The following is a 20,457-nucleotide window of genomic DNA, read 5'->3' as shown; positions in this document are numbered from 1 at the left end:
GCCCCGCCGCTCACGGCCAGCCCCGGAGCGGGCGCAGCGCCTGAGCTCCGCGGGGTGCCCGGTACCGGCGGGGTGCCCGGCACTGAGCGGGTGCCCGGTACCGATGGGCTGCCCGGCGCTGCCCGGTACCGACGGGGCGCGTGACACTGACGGGGTGAGCGGCACTGCTGGGCTGCCCGGTACCGGCGGGGTACCCGGTACCGGCGGGGTGCCGGCACTGAGCGGGAGCCCCGCGGCCCGGGACCCTCCGACCCCGCCGCTCCCCCCGTGCCCGGCGGCCGCGCGGGGCTCCCGCGGCGTTCCCGGTGCGGCAGCGCCCCCTGCCGGCCCGGTACGGCCCTGCCCTGCCCGGGGCTGCTGCAGCGCCCGGCAACGGCCCCGCGGCACCGGGGAGCGGCCCGGGACGGGGGGAGCGGGGCGGGGGGAACCGGGGAGGGGAGCCCCTGGGCCGGGCCGGAGGGGCGGGGCTCCCGGGGCCGGAGGGGCGGGGCCTGTCCGGGGAGGCCCCGCCCCCCGGCCCCGCCCCGCACCCGCCCCGCCCCCGGCCCCGCCCAGCAACGGGCACCGCGCGGCCACTGGCGGGCGGGGGGCGGGGCGGGGCGGGCACCGCGCGCGCTGATTGGCGGCGGCGGCGGGGCCACGTGACGGGGGCGGTCACCTGACGCCCGCCCGAGGCAGGGCCCAAGGTGGCGGCGGCGCGGGCAGGTGAGGGGCGGCGGGGCCGGAACCGGGCCCGGAACCGGAACCGGAACCGGAACCTGAGCCGGAACTTGAGCCGGGCCGGTTCGGGGCGCTCGGCTCCGTGCGGTCAGGGCCCGGCCCGGCAGTCACGGCCCTGGTCCGGTGCCGCCCGGTGACCCCCGCCCGGTGACCCCCGCCCCGTGCCCCCGGCCCAGCCCCCGCCGGCCCCTCCCGGTCCCGGTCCCCGCGCCCTGCCCCGCGCCCTCCCGCCCGGCGCCTCGCGTCCCGCCGGGGCCGGCACCGGGCCGGGCCCCCCGCCCCCTCCCGCCCCCTCCCCGCCCGCCCCTCGCGGCGGCAGCCCCGGGGTGGCCGGGCCATGGCCTCCTGCGGGGCCCCGGGCTCCCCGCCGCGGCAGCGCGGCCCCGGCTCGGTGCCGGAGGCCGAGGAGGAGGAGGACGACCCGGCCCTGGGCTGCGACGGCGACCTGGAGGTGAACCCGTACGACGGGCTGCCCTTCTCCTCCCGCTACTACGAGCTGCTGCGGCAGCGCCGGGAGCTGCCGGTCTGGACCACCAAGTACAGCTTCATGGAGCACCTGGAGGGCGCCGGCGGCATCGTGCTCGTGTCCGGGCCCCCGGGCACCGGCAAGAGCACCCAGGTGAGCGGGAGGCCGGGCCGGGGCCGCTGCGGTGCTGGGCTCCCCGCGCAGCGCCGTCCCTCCCGCTCGGAGCAGCGGCCGTGCCACGTCCTGCACCGGGGCGGCCGCCTCCCCGCAGGTCCCACGCACACGGTGGATGTGCCGCAGCCCCGGGGCGGGCTGGCTCCCCGCGCTGCCCTCGGCCACGGTACCGGGGAGCCCCTCAGTGTGCCCCTGGCAGGGCAGTGCTGGGATGCACGGGGCAGGCACATGGGTGCTGGGCAAAGCCTCAGGACGAGCCGGGGAGGTGCTGCCGTGTGTGCTGGGAGCTGCCACGCTCAGGGGAGAGCATCGGGGCCCTTCCTGGGGCCAGGGGCACTCAGGCTGGGTGATGGTGGGCACGAGGTGCTGGGATCTGGGCTCCTGGCCCAGCCCACAAACCTGCACAGCTCAGCCCAGCCCAGAGCCTTGGCACGGCACCTGGAGGCGTCGTCACGCAGACTTTGACCAGGGCGGGATCGCCTGGGAGCTGCAGGGGTAACCCTGGGCCTCCCGGGGCCAGACGCAGTTTGGACTGAAGCTCAGCAGCTCCCGGCCCCTGGGTTTATCAGGGTGTTGGCAGCAGGGCTCGGGGCTGTTGGCCAAAACACTTCCCTGGGGTGTGACTGCGTGGAGCAGTCAGCCCGGGATTCAGCCCAAAGGGCGGCCTGCCAGGAGCCCAATTTAGGGAACGGGGACCCTGAGCACTGCTCGTGTGGGGCTGGGCTGCCCTCAGCATGAGGCCGCTGTGCCCCGAGCAGAGGAGATACGACTTGATCCACGTGCAGCATCTGACCCCGCGCCTTGGTGCAGTGACAGCACCAAACACGATGCTGCCACGCGAAGAGGGAAGGGCTGGTGCTCAGCCCAGCTCCTGTTGCTGCTCACGGGGCTGTGTCCCATGGGGCTGACGGTGTGCGGCCCTGCCGAGCTGTCAGCGGGGTGCTGAGGGTGGTTCTGGGGCAGGTCCCTGCCGCTCTGTGACCCCTTGGGCCGCAGCAGCACCTGCCTGCAGACGGGATGGTGAACGGCAAGCCTCTGGCTGCAGGAGAGGAGTGGGGGGCAGCTCCCCTAACGCAGGCACAGGGACAGCAGTAGGCTGTGGACACAGGCTCCTCGGTCCCAAACCCTGGCCGTGGTGGGAGTGGGGCTGAGACAGGCGACGGGGAGCAATCGGAGGGGGAACGGCTCCCCAAGGGAGGGACTGAGCAGCCCAGGCTGGGTGCGGGTAAGACGTTACCTCTGCTGAGGTTTTTTTTGGCATGGTGGGATAGAGATGGGAGCTGTCCACGTCCTTAACACAAGCCCCAGGGCCGTGGGGCTTCGTGATCTGTCAGGAAGCTCTGGGCACGGGGTGATGAGGCCGAGGAGCTCGCTGTGGTGCTGCAGGCAGGTGCTGGGGACGGAGCTGTGAGAGGTGTGGGTGCCCCTGCACTGCCCCGAGTCCTTTGGGCATCAGCGCTGCCGTGGGGAGGGTTCAGGGGGTGCTGCTCGGGGTGGGGATGGGGCGTCCCCATGCCCGGGGCCGTGCTGCCAGGCCCCGACCGCTGCCGCCCCTCGCAGGTCCCGCAGTGGTGCGCGGAGTACGCCCTGTCCCTGCAGTTCGCGCACGGCCTGGTGGCCTGCACCCAGCCCCACAGCCTGGCCGCCCTCAGCCTCTCGCTGCGCGTGGCCGACGAGATGGACCTGAACCTGGGCCACGAGGTCGGCTACTGCGTCCCCCACGAGGACTGCTGCACCACCGAGACCATCCTGAGGTGCGGGGCCGGGGCCCTGGGCTGCCCGGTGCTGGCAGCGCCGCTCGCACCGCGCTCTAATCCTGCTCAGCTCCCGGCCGCCGCGTAATCTCTTAATCCCTGCTGGCCTCGTTAGGGGAGCAGGGCAGGGGGAGCGCCTCCCCCCGGGTCAGGGCTGCCGCTGGGTGGGTGAGGTGCTCCCGGGGGGGGGGGTCCATGGGGGCAGCGCCCTGCAGCCGTGCCCTGATGGGGCCGGGGCACGCAGGTCGTGCTCAGGGCACGCACATGAGCACCGCTCGGGGCACACCCGCAGGTACTGCTCGGACGAGATGCTGCTGCGGGAGATGACGTCGGACCCGCTGCTGCGGCAGTACGGGGTGGTGGTGCTGGACGAGGCGCAGGAGCGCACGGTGCCCACGGACGTGCTGCTGGGGCTGCTGAAGGACGTCCTGCGCCAGCGCCCCGAGCTGAAGGTGGTGGTGGTCACCTCGCCGTCTGCGGAGGAGCAGCTGCGCGCCTTCTGCGGGGACCCCCCCGTGGTGCGGGTGCCGGGCCCGGGGCCGCCCCCACAGGTGCTCCACAGGGACCCTCCGGCCCGCGGCCGCGTCGCTGCAGCCTGCCAGGCCGTGCTGGACATCCACCGGCGGCAGGAGCCCGGCCACGTCCTGCTCTTCCTGGCCAGCGAGCAGGTGGGGCTGGGGCACCCCAGGCCTTGGGTGTTCAGGGCAGTGCTGCACTGCTGCTGCAGGGGAAACAGGGAGGTGGTGTGGGGGCATGGGGAAGCCCCAGGAGAGGTGTGGGGTGTGCCCTGGGCTGGGACACCTCAGCTGTGGGTGCAGTGGGTTCTTGGGGCCTTCCCCCAGGGCGGCCAGGTGGGCGTGGGGCTGTGCTGCTGCGCTGGGCACTGCTGGAGCATCACTTGTTCCTCTGTCCTCCGCAGGAGATCACCGAGTGCTGCGGGGCCATCCAGACCGAAGCCGTGGCGCTGAACCCGGGGCTGGGCCCGCTGCTGGTCCTGCCCCTGCACCCCGGCGTCGGGCGCGCGGCACAGAAGGTGTACGAGGCGCTGGAGGAGGGCGGCCGGGAGCGGCGGGTGGTGGTCACCCACTGGCTCGGGGACTCGTCCTTCTCGCTGGGGAGCGTGCGCTTTGTCATCGACACGGGGCTGGAGCTGCGCAGCGTGAGTGTGGCGGGGACGGGGAGCCCGGCTCTGCCCCGGGGCGAGACGGCAGCACGGCAAGGGGGGAGGCCGGGCTTGGGGTCGGCTGCGTGCACGGCCCAGTCCCCACACCGGTGGGGCAGGGGGAGCCTCGGCGAGGGCAGGGGCTCATCTGTGGATTCCCTCCCGTGACCCTGCAGGTCTACAACCCCCGGATCCGGGCAGAGTCCCAGGTGCTGCGGCCCATCAGCAGGAGCCAGGCGGAATCACGCATGCAGCGAGCTGCCGGCAGCCCCCAGGGTGCGTGCGGGGGGGTCCCTGTGCGCCTCCAGCAGGAGGTGGCGTCTGCCCTGCCCCTGCTCACGGCCCCCGTCCCGCAGGTACCTGCCTGCGCCTCTACTCGGAGGCCTTCTTTGAGCAGCGCATGCCCCCCAGCCCCGCGCCCCACGTCAGCGAGACCAGCCTCAGCCGCCTCGTGCTGCTGCTGAAGCGCCTGGACATCGCCGACATGGGGCAGTGCGACTTCCTCGACCGGCCAGGTAGCGCCAGGGCAGGGAGTGCTGGGGGTGGCCGTGCAGGAGGGGCTGGGGGCTGGACGTGGCCGTAGCCGTGGCCCGGGCTCCCTCTGGAGAGGGTCTGGGGGTCTGCGGGAGCGCGGGGGGGGGTGGCAGGGCTGCCTGGCCCCGCTGGCGCCGGCAGCCGGCTGATGTCCTGCCCCAGCCCCCGAGTCACTGATGCAGGCGCTGGAGGACCTGGACTACCTGGCGGCGCTGGATGACGACGGGAACCTGTCGGAGGTGGGGATCATCATGTCGGAGTTCCCCCTGGACCCCCAGCTGGCCAAGGCGCTCATCGCCTCCTGCGAGTTCGACTGCGTGGAGGAGATGGTCAGCCTGGCTGCCATGCTCACAGGTACCCCGCAGGGGCAGGGGGTGGGGGGCAGGGGCACGGCGCAGCCCCCAGGAGCTGGCACCGGGAGCGTGGTGGTGGCAGCACGCGGTGACCTCCCCCCTGTGCTGTCCCCAGTCCCCCCCTGCTTTGTGCCCCCTTCCACGCGCCTGGAGGAGGCGGTGACCACGCGCCGGCGGGCCCTGCTCCACCCGGCCGGAGACCACTTCACCCTCATCAACATCTTCAACGCCTTCCAGCAGCGTAAGTGCTGGGCCAGGAGGTGCTGAGGCACCTGCCCGCATCTCACGGCTCCCTCGCTCCTCGGGGCAGGCACGGGAGCTGCCTTCAGGACAGCCCCCGGGCGCCTCAGGCTGGCTGCAGGGCGCTCCCAGCCCGGGGCCGGTTCCCCGTGCAGCCCCGTCCCTGCTCTCCCCGCAGACAACGCGGACGAGGGCTGGTGCCGCAAGCACGGGGTGAGCGGGGAGGCGCTGCGCCTGGCGGGCATCGTGCGGGCCGAGCTGCTGGAGGTGATGCAGCGCATCGAGCTGCCCGTCTCGCCCCCCGCCTTCGGCACCGACGCCAACGTGCTCAACATCCAGCGCGCGCTCATCTCCGGCTACTTCCTCAAGGTGAGGGGGGCTGCGGGGGGCTCGCCTGGCTGGGGCCGGGGCAGTGCCAGGCAGCCCCCCACCCTCCCTCGCTCCCCCCTCGCTCCCCAGGTAGCTCGGGACATCGATGGCTCCGGCAACTACGTGATGCTGACGCACAAGCACGTGGCCCACCTGCCCCCCTCCTGCTGCTACCTCCTGCGCCAGCCCCCCCGGCGCCTGCCCCCCTGGGTCCTCTACCACGAGTTCACCATCTCGCAGGACAACTGCCTCCGCGTGGTCTCGGAGATCCAGCCGCAGATGTGAGGACCTCGGGGCTGGGGAGGGCTGGGTCCTGCCCGGGCTGCGTCCACAGCTAGCTCCGGGGCTCTGGCAGCACCCTAGGGCCATGCCTGGGCCTCCTGTCCCCATGGGGTGGCTGTTCCCATTTGGGGGGTGCAAGGCTGCCCCCACCAGCCCCTTGCACGCACCCCAGGGCTGCCTGCCCCCCCTGACTCTCCATCCCTGCAGGCTGGTGGAGCTGGCACCCCAGTACTACCTGAGCAACCTGCCGCCCAGCGAGAGCCGGGACCTGCTCATGGAGCTGCGAGAGAAGGTGGTGGCCGCAGAGGAGGTCCCGGAGGTGCCCGAGCCCCTGGAGGAGGCGGCCGGCAGGGAGGAGGATGAGAACCAGGACGTCTGCGTGCTGCAGTGAGCGGGAGCCACTCGAGCCACCTGGTTTTGGCTGGGACAGCCGGGGACAGAGAGCCCCAGGGAGATGGCGCTGCCACGAGGGCTGCCCCCGTCCTGGGGAGGTGCAGGCTCTCTGCTGCTAGGACAGCTCCACACTACAGTCGTGCCACAGGACTGGCCCCTGCCTTTGTCCCCAGGGAAAACACACGGGTTTGGGGAGCGCTGGCCCCGTCCTGGACCTGGACAGGGGTGGGGAGCCTCCCCTGGGTCTGCTGGCCCTGCCCCTCTTCCTCCCCACAGGTGGGGGCAGACCCTCAGGGGCTGTGGGGCCGCTTGTGGATTTCTCCTGTATAAAGTTTTGTGACCTTTGCTCTTGGCTTTGCGTGGTGTTTGCACTACACGGGGCTGGGGGCAGGGTGGGCTTCCCTGGGGTCCTGCCTCCCCCAGGGCCACGACTCTCACCTCACTCCCTTCCACCAGCACTGACCCCTCACAGCCCAGCCTCCTGTCCCCAGCCCAGGGGGTTTCTGAGTGTGATGCATCCCCCTCCTGCCAACTTGCCTCCAGTTCTGGGTACTGCGCTGCTGCTCCTGGTCCCGTCAAGGGGCAGCCCTGGCCTTTGTGCCGGGTATTCCCCTCTGCGGGTGTGCTCTCTTCTGCAGAAGCAGAGGGGAAGCTGTGGCTGGCGGCGGGGGCGGGCGGCAGGCTGGAATCACAGCCCAGTTCCCTGCTCCCCGGAGGGGGCGATGCGCTGGGGGGAGCTGCTGCCCTCTCCCCCTGCCCTCAGGGTCCCCTCCCTGCCATGGGGGCTCCCCCCCAGCATCGCTGCCTTCACGAGCCTGCCCCGTGCTGCAGCAGCGAGCTCAGGCTGAGGGGCAGGGTGGGGGTCCTGGCCCCGAGGGGAGGGGGTGCTGTGCTCCTGAGCTGCCCCCAGCACTGGGGGGGTGCTGCTCGCCCCCCTGCTGCCACAGGCGGGGGTTCTGCTGTTACTGGGAAGGGGCACGGAGGCTCCATCCTCCGCCGCAGCGCCTCGAAGGCTGAGCAGAAAGGTGATGGCTGGGCCTCCCCCCCACCCACGGCCACGCTGGAGCCTGAACTTCCCCCTTGCTTTCTAGGAACCCCAGAAAGTACGTGAGCGGGAGCAGTGGGTGCAGCTCGCGCTCCCCATGCTCCCCAGCCTGGCACCGCAGTGCCCCCAGCACGGGGGCTGCAGCCACCCCTGCCCGAGGCTGCTGCCCCCTGGTCCATCCCTGCCCCCCACAGCACCCCCATCCCTGTCCCTGCCTTGGTGGCGGTGCCGGGGCGGCTCCTTCTGGGCAGGGGCTCGTCCCTGCTCCCGGCCGGGGATGGCAGCGCCCCTCTGGCCTCTGTCCCTTTGTCACAGCGGGGCCACCAGGCGCTGGGTGCGGGGCTGGCGGCTGCTGGCACCTGGGGCGGGCAGCGGGCAGCGGGGCAGGGGCTGGCTCCTGCCTGAGGGTGGGCTCCTGCCCCTTCCCTGCTGTGCCTGTGGCCGGGGCTGGGGCCGTGCCCCCTCCAGGCTGCGCGCCCCCAGGCCCGGTGCTGCTGGAGCTCGGAGCTCTCCGTCCCTTCCCTGCTCTCCCGAGGGCGCACGGTGAGGGTGCTTGGCACAAACTCTCCAGCTGGTCCTGAGCTCAGGAGCACCCTGGGGGAGCTGAGAGCATCCAGGGCTTTGGCACCGTCCTGGGGGGCCTCACACCACCCCCTCACCCCGCAGCCCCTCAGAGGCCCCCCCCCCCCGTGAGGGGGTCCCCGCTGCTCTCAACCTGTCATCACTGGGGAGCTCCTGCTGCCCACGGGCAGTACCCGTACCCGACGAGGCTGGAGACCGAGCGTGGGTACCGCTTCACAGCTCCACCCCGCTCCACCCCGCACAGCTTTCTCCTCTTCTAAGAACTCTGATGCCTCTGTGGTTTGGCTTCACCTTGGGGCAGCCCCACAGGGTCCCGGCTCAGTATATACCCCGCTCACCGGCCCCAGCCCGTGCAGAGCCAGCAGGAGCAGTGCACACCATGGCCGGCGAGGTAGGCACAGCGGGGGTCCCTCGGGGGCTGGGGAGCACCGGGAGGCAGGGGGCTCCTCCTGCCGGGGGCTGCACGGGGAAGGGCCGGGTGCTGCGCCCACCGCCCACCCTGTGCGGGGCTTTCCCAGCCGCTGCCCCCACGGCTCCGCTTCCCTCCCTCCTGCCCAAACCTGCTGCCACCCTGGCTGAGGCTGCTGTGCCCTCGCCCGCGCTGCCGGCCGCACCCTGCCCCGGCTCCTCTTGTGGGAACGGCTGCCTGCCTGCCTGGCACGGGGCTGCCTTCCCCCAGCGCTGCCCTTCCCCTCCCAGATGCTGATGCTGGTGGGACTGGTGCTGTGCCTCACCCCCACGGACGCCCTGACTGCCTTTCCCCCAAAGTGTGAGTCCTGCCCTGCCTGGGCACTGTGGGGGGGCAGAGGAGGGGGGCACCCTGGTATGGGGAGGGCTGCAGGACCCACGGCAGCTGGAGGGAGCGGGGGCACCCAAATCCCTCTGGTACGGGGCTGTGTGAGCACGGGACTGGGGCAGCTCTACGGGCTGGGGGGCATGGGGGGGACAGGGGATGATGGAGAAGGCTGGGGACCATGGGGAAGGGTGGATCTGGGGGGTTGGGATGAGGGCGCAGGGGCTGAGCTGCCCTCAGCACAGACCTGCCCCTGACCCCAGCCTCTGCATCTAATCCCCAGTTGTGGTGGAGAGCCTGAACAAGGACGTGGTGGTGAAATGCAACACTTCAAAGCAGCAAGTGACCTGGACGCAGAACGGGGAGCTGGAGCCCATGGCCGAGCTCGTGGCCAAGGGACAGACTCTCACCATCCTCGGCTTGGACCTGCCAGCCACGGGCAACTACAGCTGCTGGGCCGGCGGCGTCCTGCTGGACACCACCTACGTGGTGGTCAGGGTCACCGGTACCTGGGGCCAGGGCAAGGGGGGCCGGCACAGCCCTGTGGGACAGCGGGGTGGGGATGGATGCAGGGAGTGTGGGGGCAGGTGGGGGACCAGGAAACGCCAGGCTGGCACGTGGTGATGAGGGAGGCTCGTGCCACAGCCTGCAAGGTGGGTGATGCTCTGCGCAGGGCTGCAGAACCCTTGGGAGCCCAGCCATGGGGCCAGCCTGCCCATACTGCTTGGGGAAGGGGCACCATTCCTCAGCCCCGGCTGACCCCAACCATTGTCCCCTGGCCCCACCAGGTGAGGAGGAGGCCAAGAACGTCTCCTGCCAGGCTGACTCCTACCGCGGCTCCTTCCGCTGCTCCTGGACAGGGCCCCGCTCGGCCGTTTTCCGTGCCCGGCTGATGCACAGGTGGGTACCCGTGACCCTGGCCCCAGCCCCACAGGTGCCCAGCGCTCACACCTGCCTTGCTTCGCAGTAACGGATCCTTCGGGGACTGGGTACCGGTGGCCGGTCGTGGTGGCCAGTTCAACGCCAGCTTCACAGACCCCTCCTTCTGCCCCTTCGCGGAGGAGCTGCACCAGCTGCAGCTGTACCTGGAGGGGATCTCGGACACCTCCTTCTTCAACTTCACCTCCCCCCGCTTCTTCATCCGTGACATTGGTGAGCACAACCCAGCAACAGCAGGGTGGGAGACACCTTCAGGGTGGGGTCTGGGTGCCGGAGCCTCTTGGGAGGGCTCCAGCCCCAGGCTGGGCAGCGGTGCCCCGTGCTCAGCCCCCGCTGTGCTCTGCGCTGCCCACAGTGCGCCCAGATCCACCCCAGAAGCTGACCGTGCAGCAGCAGAGTGAGCAGCTCCGCCTGACCTGGGCCCCCCCAGCCTCCTGGCCGCTCCCCAGGTCCTACTTTGCTCTTCTGTACCGGCTGCAGTACGAGCTCTCCAACGGCACCCAGGTAACTGCACGGCTGCCCTACCCCCTTCTGCCTCACGCTGCCCCATGGCCTCGCTGCCCTGCCCTGCCCTGCCCCGCAGCCGCGCTCCCCCCGCCCCAGCTCGGCCTCCCCTTGGCAAAAGAGTGTTGTGAGGAGCAGTGACTTGCTCAGTGGCACACAGGGAGTGCAGGAAATTGTCACACACACACACCCCCCCAGCAGCTGTCACCGCTGCTCCTCTGCCACCACGGCCCAAGTCTAGGTTGGGAAGTCAGTGACCCCAACCGCTGTGCCCCCAGCTCCGTGCCCTGCACCTTCCCCTGGAAAATGCCTCCCGCAGTGCCTGTGCCAGTGCCCCCTCCCCGTGGCTGTGACCTGACCACCCTTTGCAGGTTGAGAAGTTTGTGGAGGGCGCAGAGGAGACGATCGTGGAGGAGCACATGCGGCGGGTGCGCATCAGCTGCCAGGACCCCTACGCCAAACCCTCCTGGAGCTCCTGGAGCCCCTGGCAGGTGGTGGATGCAGCCCAGCAGCACAGGCTGCGTGCGCACTGAGCCTCTCCCCCAGACCACGGCACCCTAGGGTGCCAAGGGATGCCCAGCCTGGGGCCTCAAGGGGAGCTGGGGCCAAGGCACGGTGTCCCCTGGGAGAAGTAGCCAGAGGTGCCCCCCTACCCCCCCAACGTTCACTTTCACTTTTGTTATTTTAAAATGGAATTTTATCCCTATAAAAGAGCTGGGCTTGGCTTTGCTACAAAAAAAAAAAAAAAATTGTTTTGTTTTGTGTGTGTGGTGGGGAGCAGAGACCTGGGCCCTATAACAGCCCTGAGCCCAGGAGGGCCAGGACCCAGGGCAGGCTGGGGGCACAGCCAGGGCGAGGAGGGGCAAGAAGCAGCCACCAGCACCGGAGAGGCTCAGCTCCCCAGGTCAGCGTCCACCACCATGCGGCTGGGTCCCCACCACGCCACCCCGCTCAGCACCCCCACGGGGCACCCAGACGGCAGCTCCAGCTCGGGGCTGCAGCCAGGCAGGAGGGAGCCGAGGCCCCACAGCCCTGGCAGGGCGCAGCCCTGGGACTGCGCTCCCACGGCCCAGCCCTGGGCCTCGTCTCAGCCGCAGCTCCGGGTGCCAGAGCTGGGTGCCCCCGAGCGCAGGGGCCTGCCAGGACGCCGGCCCCATCACCACAGACTGCCCGGCACTGGGTAATGCCACGGGGCCTTTATTGAGGTGCTTCCGCGCAGGTCGGGGCCAGGACCCCAGCCCTGCTGCTGCTCTGGAGAGGCTGGTGAGAGTGGGCGGCCCGGCGGGCGCTGCCCTCCTGGGGTGCCGGGGCCTCCTGGGGCGGGGGTCTGGGCAGCCCAGGTGCCCGGGGGTCCCCGGAGTCCGGGGAGTCCCGTGGCGAGGGGGTCCAAAGGACGGGGGGTTCCGGGAGTCCGGGGGTCCCACGGCTCGGGAATCCGGGGGTTGTCCCGAGGCGCGGGGCAGCGGGAGCTCGGGGCACCCCCCAGCGCAGCGGGCCGGGGGCTGGGGGTCCGGCGGGGCCCGGCAGTCCGGGGTCCCGCAGCGCGGGGGGCCGGGGGCCGGGGGTCCCGTCACGGCGGGGCCACGGAGCCCAGGCGCAGCTCTTCCCCCTCCAGCATCTCCCTGCAAGAGAGGGGGCCCGGGCTGAGCCCCGCGCCCGCCCGCCCCGCCCGCGCCGCCCGCCCGCCCCGTACCGGTACGCGGCGATCTCCGCGTCCAGCGCCATCCGGAGCCGCAGCAGCGCCGGGTACTCGCGCAGGCACCGCGCCATCTCCTGCTCCGCCTCGCCGATCTCCCGCTCCAGCTCCGCCACCCGCTCCTGCCGTCGGGCCGTCAGCGCCGCCCCGGAGCCCGGCCCCCGGCCCGCCTCCCCCCCACCCCCCCGGCCCCGGGCTGCCCCCGGGACCCCCGCCCCAGCCGCCCCCCAGCTCCTGCCCCCGCGGCCCCCCAGTCCCGGCCGCGCCCCCGCCAGCCGGGCCCCGCGCCGCCCCCGTCCGCCCCCAGCCCCGGCTCCCCCCCACACCCACCCCCCCGAGCGCCGCCCCCGCTCCCCCCGCTGACCCGACCGGCCGGGACCCCCCGGCTCCGCCCGCCCCCCCGGCCTCGCCCCCTCCCCGTACCCCGCGGCGCCCCTCCCCTCCCCTCCCCTCAGCCCAGCGCCCCCCGTCCCGGCCCCCCCGCACCTGGTACTTGGCGAGCTCCCCGCTGCGGCGGTCGCGCAGCCCCTCCAGCTGCCGGTGCAGAGCCCCCACGGCCCCGCGCAGCGCCTCCACCTCCGCCGCGCGGGCGCGGAGCAGCCGCCGGTACCCGGCCGCCTCGGCGCGGGCACGCAGCACCGCCTCGCCGCCCCGGGAGCGGGGCCGGCAGCGGGGCCCGGGCCAGCCCAGCGCGCAGGCGGCGGAGCCGTCCTCCTCCCCCCCGCCGGGGCCGGCCGCGCTCATCCCGGAGGCTCTGCGGCGGCGCCGCAGCGGCTCCCGCCCCCCCCCCCGCCTCCCGGTAAACGGGGCCGCGTCACGGGGCCGCAGCCAATCCCGCCCCCGGGAAACCGGCACCGGCTGCCCGCCCCCCCCCGGTGGTGCTGCCGGCACCGGCGGGACGCCGCCCGCCCGCCTCCAAGCCCCGGGTGGGGGCAGCGCCCTGCCGGCACCCCCGGTCCTGGAGGGTGCCCCCGTGCGCCCCATCGGGTCCCGGGCAGCACCATGGACAGCGGCAGGGCGGGCATAGGGCCGGGGTTGGGGTCAAGGTCAAGGGCAGGGGCAGAGGCAGGTCATCACGACCCATCAGCAGCCGGGGACCCCATCTGGAGCTGGCCCGGGAGGGGGGGTCCCCGTGTCCCGGCACCACGTTGCCTGAGCTGTGCTCCATCCCGGTCAGGGCTGGAGCTGGAGCAGGGCTGAGGGGCTCAGGTCTGCGCCCTGGTGCCGGTCCTGCCTCAGGAGGGGCCAGGTCGTGGGCCAGAAGTTCTCTGGACCAGGGGTTCTGCAGCAGAGACCCCAGCAGACCCCACTGCCTGCACGCTCTGCGCCTCACCACACCAAGGGGTCAGTCCCACACCAGGACAGGCAGCGTGGGGAGGAGGCGGAGGTGTCCCCAGGGAGCAGAGGCTGGAGGGGGCAGCCTCTGGCCGGGTGCTGCTGCCCGCTGGCAGGTACAGGGACCCTGTGCCCAGTGTCCAGGGCCAGCACTGCAGGAGGCGGTGGGGGCAGCAGCACCAGGAGGTCCTGCCCTGCGGCAGAGAAGCTCCGTCTGTCTGTCTGCTCAGAGGACAGAGGGGCTGGGGCTCCTCACCAGCCCTGGGATCCCCAGATGATGAACTCCAACTCGGGTAAGGCCGGTGCTTGTGAGGACGCCATCCACCCCAACACCTGCTCACAAGGGCAGCGGCAAGTTTCCAGCACTGGGAATGTGCAAGTCTGGGGGAGGCTGCCTGCGCCCTGGGCTCTGCCCTCCCCAGCAGGATGGTGGTGGAGCAGCGGGGGCAGCCTGGCCGGGAGAGCTGCTGATGGGGGGCACCAGGCCCCGGGGAGCTGGGGGGAGCGGGCAGCTCCTGCAGATGGTCCAGGGCCGGCAGAGGCACGTGGGGAGAGGGGCCCAGTGCACGGGCTCCCCCGGAGGCTGTGGGCGCGGGGCTGCCCATGGGTCGTGGTGCTCCAGGCAGGGGTCGTCGGGGCTTTGGAGTCCACCTGCCCATGGCCACCGCTCACCTGGGGCAGCGTTGGGGCCCGGAGAGGGCCAGTGCCCAGGGGGCGTGGGCATGGGGAGGGGGCTGCCGCTCAGGGGAGTGCCCAGGAAGCAGCAGCCCCCTCCCTGCCACGGGACAGAGGTGCTGGCTTGCACCCTGCCAGGCTCCTGCTGCCCACAGCCTCCTCCTGACAAGTTCAAAGTCCCCAAGGTGCGCAGGCAGTCCCCCTCTGCCACACAGGGACCTCACACCACGGAGGCCACCCCTGAGACGGACGTCACCTTATTGTCCTCGGCCCAGGGCTGCAGGTTCTGCAGGGCGTACAGGGAGGAGTTGTGCATGCAGAGCGGGTCCTGGGGCAGCGGCTGGCTCAGGCTCTTCTGGAAGGCCTCCTGCTGCAGGTGCAGCATCAAGCGGTTGGCCTGCTGGCGCTCCGCCTCGCGCTCCTCCGCCGTCTGCCTCCTGCAGCACACACAGCCCGTCTGGCACTGCTGCACAGCCTCTGACCCGCCGGGTGTAGGGGATGGGCACCGCCGGTCCCGCTCCAGCCCAGCCCTCCCCAGGGCTCAGTGGCAGGATCCGGCCCCCCGAGGGATGCAGCCGGGCGGCGCTGCCCGGGGGGCTGCAGGCGGCTACCCCTGTGCCCGGGCCCGTTACCTCCACTTGGTGCGGCGGTTCTGGAACCAGGTTTTGACCTGGGCGTCCGTCATCTTGAGGGCCTTGGCTAGAGTGGCACGCTCGGCTGAGGCCAGGTACTTCTGGCGGTGGAAGCGCTTCTCCAGCTCGCAGATCTGCACCCGGCTGAAGGAGGTGCGCGGCTTCTTGCGCTTGGGCGGCGTGCGGTTCTGGTAGGGGTGCCCGATGCGCCGGGTCGCCGCGAAGGGCGACAGCGCGGCTGCGGGCAGAGGGGGGGTGAGCGGCTGCACCGGGGCGGGGGGAGCGCAGGCAGAGCGCCGGCCCTCGCTGCTGCCACGGGCAGGGGCCGGGGCCGAGCCGCTGCTGAGGGGCTCGGCAGGAACAGGCTCAGCCCCGGGGCAGCGACAGAGCCCGACCCGGATGCTTGAGTGGGTGAGGGGAAGGGGAGCTCCATGGGAGCTGCAGCGGAGGTGAGGATGGAGACCCTGAGTCATCCCCATCCCGCTCCTGCAGGCTGGGGACGCACGCAGCAACACACAACGGGCTCGTGTTCGGTTCCCTGCCACAGCTCCAACTGCTCTCCGAGCCCCATGAGCGGCACCCGGGGGCTGGGACACCTCCAGCCTCAGCAGGCAGCAGGGCCCGGTCCCAGGCTCGGTGCAAGGCTGGCAAGGCTCCCGGCAGCACAGAGCCACTCCCGTGCCAAGCACCGAGCTGGGCCACAGCCCCAGAGGAGCCACCACAGACCTGCCAGGGCCTCCCACCCCTCCTGGCGGCGCAGATGGGACCCCGGAGGCCACGAGGAGGCAGCTGATGTCTCCCCCTGCACACCGGCAGTGTCAGGGCTGGCTGCCCACCAGCTGCCTGGGGGCCGGGGAGGGGCTTCACCCCCCTCGTGGACACAGGGACAGAGCCACGGGGAGCGCCAGGGCAGCAAAGGCGCCAGCAAGAAGGAAGGAGCCAGCCCTGCACATGCGTCCCACCGCCGAGACACGGCCCCAGGGCACCACAGCCCTCGCCAGCGCTGCGCCGCATGGGCAGGGCCGCACGTGGCTGGGCCCATGGGGCTGCTGTGGGGCCGCCATGGGGCTCCGACACCCCACGCTGGAGGGGAGCGGGGCAGACCCCGCCGAGCCCACCGCGGCTGGGAGCCAGGCTGCCCGCCGGCGGGGGCGGAAGCGCTTGACGCAGGTGGAGCCGTGCAGGCGGGGGGCTGGACGCCCCCGCGCCCCCTCCCCACGCGGGGCGGCCCCTCGCCGGGAACAGATGCCGACAGCCCCGAGACCACCCCAAGGCCGCGGCGCTGAGTGATGGCCACGGCTGGGAGACCCCGTGCCGGGGAGGGGCCGCCCCGTCCACCCGCTGCTGGCGCCAGGCAGGAGACGGGGACGTCACCCGCCGCCCCTGCTCGGGGACGGTGCTTCGTCACCGCAGGGCCCCGCGTGGGCCGGGAGGCGAACCCGGCTCTGCCGGCACCCGGGCTCGGCCCTCCGTGGCCCCCAGCCCCCCAGCCCCACGGGGCGCAGAGCCCCGGCCCCCCGCGGCCCCGGCGTCGTCCACCGCCCTCGTCCCCGCTCGGAGCCGCGCTGCGGACGTGGCAGCGCCGCCATCTTGGGAAGGAGCCGAGCTGAGCCCGGCCGGCGCTGCCCGGCACCGCGCTCACCCCGCAGCCAGCACCCGCTGCCAGCACCCCAGGCACCAGCAACCCGCAGCCTCTGCACTGGGGTGCAGCGCCCAGTCCCTCGCCCAGCACCCTGCAGGCACTCCAGCCACAACATCGGTGCCCAGCACATGGCCCCATCGGCAGCAACATGGCCCCATGTGGAGCCCCCACCGGCCTCCAGACCCCCAGACCCCCACATCACCCGTCCCAGCCTCCCACCAGCACCCCGGCATGCACCACCTCGGCACCCTATGGCCCCACAGCCGTCCCCACCCACACACAGATGGGGTTCTGCAACCCGCACAGCCCAGTCCCCGTCCCCATCCCCATACGGCCCACAGCCCAGCCCCACAGCCACCCCACAGCACGGGCCCCCTGCCCCGCAGCAGCCCCATACGGTGTCTGCTCCCTGCACAGCCCCATCCCCACATGCAGGCGGGTGTTGCTGCGCTCCCCACACACACCCCGGGTCCTCGCCCCCCGTCCCCGCACACACCGCAGTCTGCACCCCGTGCCCCCCCAGCCTCTCCTGCAGCCACCGCCCTCCCGGTGGGACCGGGCCGGTGCCTTAGCCCCGGGGACGGGACCGGTCGGCGCCGCGGAGCCCGAGCTCGTGGCCAGGGTGAGGCGGGACCTCTGGGGTCCCCCACGGAGCGGGACCCCGGCCCCTGCCCGCAACTGCCGGGAAGCTGGCGCCGGTCCCCGCCGCGCACCGGGAGCCGAAGAAGCGCGGCGGTGGAGCGGCCGGTGACAGCGCCATCCCGGAGCTGCCGTTTATCGGCCCCGACGGCTGCCGCTTCCCGGTGCGCGGGGCCGCAGCGGGAACGGGGAATGGGCGAGAGCCCGGCCCCGGGCACGGCAGCGCTCGGCGGAGCGGGGCGCGGAGACCGCGGCGATGAGGCGCGGGCGGGGGCCTCCGGTGCGCCGGGGAGGGAGCCCCGCGCCCCGGTACCGGCGGAGCGCGACCCGCCCCGCGAGCCAGCCCCGGCGCGACGGAGCCCGGACCGGCCGGAGCCCCGGTCAGCCGCGCGCCCCGCCGCGCCGTCGGAGCCGCCGGGAGCCGTCGGAGCGGAGGGAAGCGGCCGGGAGCCGTCCCGACGGCGCTCACCTGAGAGCCGGTCCTTGGCGATGCGCCGCGTCGTCTCCATCCAGGGGAAGGTGAGCCCCGAGAGCCCGGGCACCGGCGGCGGCGCGGCGGGCGGCGCGGCGGGCGCGGGTCGGTGCGCCGGGACGCGGATGACCCCGGCGGGCGGCGCGGCGGGCGCGGGGGTCACGTTCACGCTCACGTTCATGCTCATGTTGAGGTTGTAGGAGCCGAGCGAGCAGGCGGGGCCGTAGCCGCCGCCGTACAGCCCGTAGTCGGGCTCTCCCGCCGCCCGGGCCGGCCCCGCGCCGCCGCCCGGGGGCTCGGGGCCGCTGAGGATCTGGTCGATGCCGAAGCTGATGGGCTCGTGGGGCGGGGGGGCCGGGCCGCCGCCCTCCCGCGCCAGCGCCGCCGCCTCCATGGCCCCGCCGCGCTCAGAGCCGGCGGGGCGCGGGCATCGCGGGGCCGCCTAGGCGCGGGGGGCGGCCGCGGGCGGCCGGGCGCGGGCGCGGGGGCGGGGGCGGCTGGCACCGGGCGCCCGCTGCGGCAGGGGCAGGGGCAGGGGCTGGGGCATGGCCGGCGGCGGCTGCGGGCGGCCGCGGGCTGCGGTGCGCGGCGCGGCGCGGCGGGGCCCCCCGGCAGCACGCGCTTTTCTGCCCCGCTCCATCTGGACCTGCCAAAATCCCGGCCGCCCGCCCGCTGATTGGCGGCCGCGCCCCGTGATTGACAGCCCGCGCCCCCGGGGGCGGGGGCTCGCGCATCCCGGGGCCACGCCCCGGCACCGGCGCCCCCCCCGGCCCCCCTCTCCCGGCCTCGGCACCGGGCCCCCCCCCGCCCGGCCCGCCGTCCGCCGGGACGGCCCCGGGACCCCCGTTGGCGCGGCGCGGGCAGCGCGGCCCCCGGAGCGGCTCCGCCGCGGCCCCGCTCCTGCCGGTCGGGTCCGTCGGGACCCGAGCGCACGGGGCTCCGCCCGGCCCCCGGACACCGGCCGGGCCCGGCGGCACCGCCGCGCTCCAGCCCGCGAAACGCCGCGACGGCTGCGGAGGCTCGTCCCGGGTCCTGCCGCCGGGCGTTCCCTGGGTCGGAGCAACGGAACGGCGGCACGGGGCGTACCGGAGCCGCCGCCGCGACACCGGACAGCGCCGCGGCGCCTCTCCGCGGCTCGGCGCAGCCCCGGCGCTACCCGCAGCCGGCCAGGACCGGGACCGTCGGGGCGCCGGGAGCGCAGAACCGGGGCCGCCGCTCCCTGCCCGAGCCGAGCCGGCTGCGCGTCCCGGGGCGCACGGAGCGGGCCCCAGCCCCGGGGCCGTCATGGGGCCGCGCGGGGCCGCTCCCGGGTCCCAGGGCTCTCCGGGGCGCAGCGGCTTCGTTCCCCCCGCACCCGCCGCTGCCAGGGCGGACCGGCCGCGGTCCCGCCGAGCCCACCGATCACGGAGCAAACGGATCCCGCGCCCCGGCACCCTCCCTTCCCGGGCCACGGACCCTTCCACTGTTCCCGGTGCTGGCTGACCCTGGCTACAGCAGCCCCGCCGTTCCCGACAGCACGCGTCCCGCTTCCCACGGACCCGCCGCTCGCGGTAGCACCGACCCCAGCCCTTCCCGCCCCCCCGCCGTTCCCGGGGCACGCCCGTACCTGGCTCGGAGGAGCGGGACCGGGTGGCCGGGGCCGGGCAGCGCCGCGGAGCCGCCCGCGCGCGGGGTGCGACGGCGCCGGTCGGGGCGGGCTCGCCCGGTCCCGTTCTCCTGCCGGTGCCTCTCTGGCCGGCCCCGCGGCTCGCCCCGGGCGGTAACGGGCAGCGCAGAGATCGCGAGCCGGGCCGCGGGGCCTCCCGGCGACTATCGCGACAGCCGCGCCGTGGGTGGCGGGGCCGGGACGTGTGTGGCGGGGCCGGTGGTTCCGCGCCGCGGCTGCCGGGACGGGGTGCCGGGCTCCCCGGCGGGCCCCGGTTCAGGGCGAGGGCGGCGGGTCACGTCCCCGGGGCAGGGGCCGGCGGGGGAGGGCGGCCGCCCGGCCACCCTGGCGCCACCGGTCTGGGGCAAATGACATTACCGGGGCCTGCGCCTGTAAATCACGGCAGCACCGGGAGCCGCAGCTGCTGCATCCCGGGGGCACGGCCAGGCCCAGGGGCACTGGTGGACCCGGGGCTCCGCACACACCGTGGGCACCGGGCACACCCGCACTCAGTGGGACCCACTGCGGTGTGGGGAGACCGGCCCGGCCGTGGTAGCTCCTCGGGGCCTGGGGTCATGGCACGGGTGCTGTGCTGGGTGCACGCTCACCCGGCCGCGGGAGGTGGGGATGCACACCCCCCACACACACCCCAGCAGGACCCAGCTGCCTGCACACACGTGTGCACACACCCTGCAGCACAGCACAGCCACACAATGCACACAGACACTGCACGGTGCAGGTGCACGCCCGCACACACATGTATGTGCTCACACACAGCCCCTGTGCCATGGCTCAGCCGCACGTGTGCACCCCAGCACTGCACACGTGTGCACCCCAGCACAGCACAGCCGTGTGCGTGCACACACACACACCCCACAGCTCAGCACAGCCACACACACACACACACTGACCCACCTGCACAGCGTTGGAGCACACACATGCACACACACACGTGTGCAGAGCACGGCGTGGCGATGCACACCCACAGCCCATGGGGGCTCACCGGCGCTGCACCCACCCCTGCTGGGTGTACACAAACACACGCCCCGTGCAGGGCCCCCAGCCTCTGTGCCTGCACAACGCGCACCCCATTCGCACATGTCCCAGCCAGGCCCACGCCAGGCACACGCTGTCCCACATAACATAGCCCTGCAGCTGTGCACAGGCAGGAGGAGCTGGCCCTGCCATGCCCGATCACTTTGCTGTCCCCGTGCTCCCAAGCAAGCCCTGTGCCACTGGTTTGGGTCCATGCATCAGCGCAGGGCAGGGGAATGCTGCACACCGATCTGCAGCACTGGAGCTGCCTTCCTGGTGCCCTGCCAGGCGGAGCCTCCCCCAGTGTCTTGCTCTTGGCCCAGCAGATGCTGGGGACACTTGGCCGGTGCCACCTTTGCCAGAGCGCGGCCAACCT

General features: G+C 73.5%; 2 protein-coding genes across 2 annotated transcripts; one reads left to right on the top strand and one right to left on the bottom strand.

Moving 5' to 3' along the window:
• Nucleotides 1–623: 623 nt before the first annotated feature.
• On the top strand, nucleotides 624–6,792 carry DQX1 (DEAQ-box RNA dependent ATPase 1). Its single transcript, XM_038178546.2, has 11 exons — nucleotides 624–1,339; nucleotides 2,921–3,114; nucleotides 3,407–3,782; nucleotides 4,034–4,273; nucleotides 4,453–4,552; nucleotides 4,633–4,791; nucleotides 4,973–5,164; nucleotides 5,279–5,404; nucleotides 5,582–5,772; nucleotides 5,863–6,053; nucleotides 6,262–6,792. The coding sequence occupies exons 1-11, from the start codon at nucleotides 1,058–1,060 to the stop codon at nucleotides 6,443–6,445; spliced, it is 2,235 nt and encodes a 744-aa protein (XP_038034474.2). The 5' UTR covers nucleotides 624–1,057; the 3' UTR covers nucleotides 6,446–6,792.
• A 4,694-nt stretch (nucleotides 6,793–11,486) lies between these two features.
• Nucleotides 11,487–17,954, bottom strand: TLX2 (T cell leukemia homeobox 2). The gene is made up of 5 exons (XM_038178864.2): nucleotides 17,399–17,954; nucleotides 14,649–14,886; nucleotides 12,493–14,453; nucleotides 12,004–12,128; nucleotides 11,487–11,932 (listed from the first exon to the last, which is right to left on the bottom strand). Exons 1-3 carry the CDS (start codon nucleotides 17,793–17,795, stop codon nucleotides 14,237–14,239), a joined length of 852 nt encoding a protein of 283 aa, XP_038034792.1. The 5' UTR covers nucleotides 17,796–17,954; the 3' UTR covers nucleotides 11,487–11,932; nucleotides 12,004–12,128; nucleotides 12,493–14,236.
• Between the last annotated feature and the right edge of the window lie 2,503 nt (nucleotides 17,955–20,457).

This window comes from Anas platyrhynchos, chromosome 4 (genome assembly GCF_047663525.1).
Source record: "Anas platyrhynchos isolate ZD024472 breed Pekin duck chromosome 4, IASCAAS_PekinDuck_T2T, whole genome shotgun sequence".
NCBI lineage: Eukaryota > Metazoa > Chordata > Aves > Anseriformes > Anatidae > Anas > Anas platyrhynchos.
This window is presented reverse-complemented; position numbering and strand designations above follow the sequence as displayed.

Coding starts and splice junctions, on each gene's coding strand:
- DQX1 (XM_038178546.2), top strand. CDS start 1,058: ATGGCCTCCTGCGGGGCCCCGGGCTCCCCGCCGCGGCAGCGCGGCCCC. Junction 3,115..3,406: donor ACCACCGAGACCATCCTGAG/GTGCGGGGCCGG, acceptor GCACACCCGCAG/GTACTGCTCGGACGAGATGC. Junction 4,553..4,632: donor AGCTGCCGGCAGCCCCCAGG/GTGCGTGCGGGG, acceptor CCCGTCCCGCAG/GTACCTGCCTGCGCCTCTAC.
- TLX2 (XM_038178864.2), bottom strand. CDS start 17,795: ATGGAGGCGGCGGCGCTGGCGCGGGAGGGCGGCGGCCCGGCCCCCCCG. Junction 14,887..17,398: donor CGCCAAGGACCGGCTCTCAG/GTGAGCGCCGTC, acceptor CTCTGCCCGCAG/CCGCGCTGTCGCCCTTCGCG. Junction 14,454..14,648: donor AACCGCCGCACCAAGTGGAG/GTAACGGGCCCG, acceptor TGTGTGCTGCAG/GAGGCAGACGGCGGAGGAGC.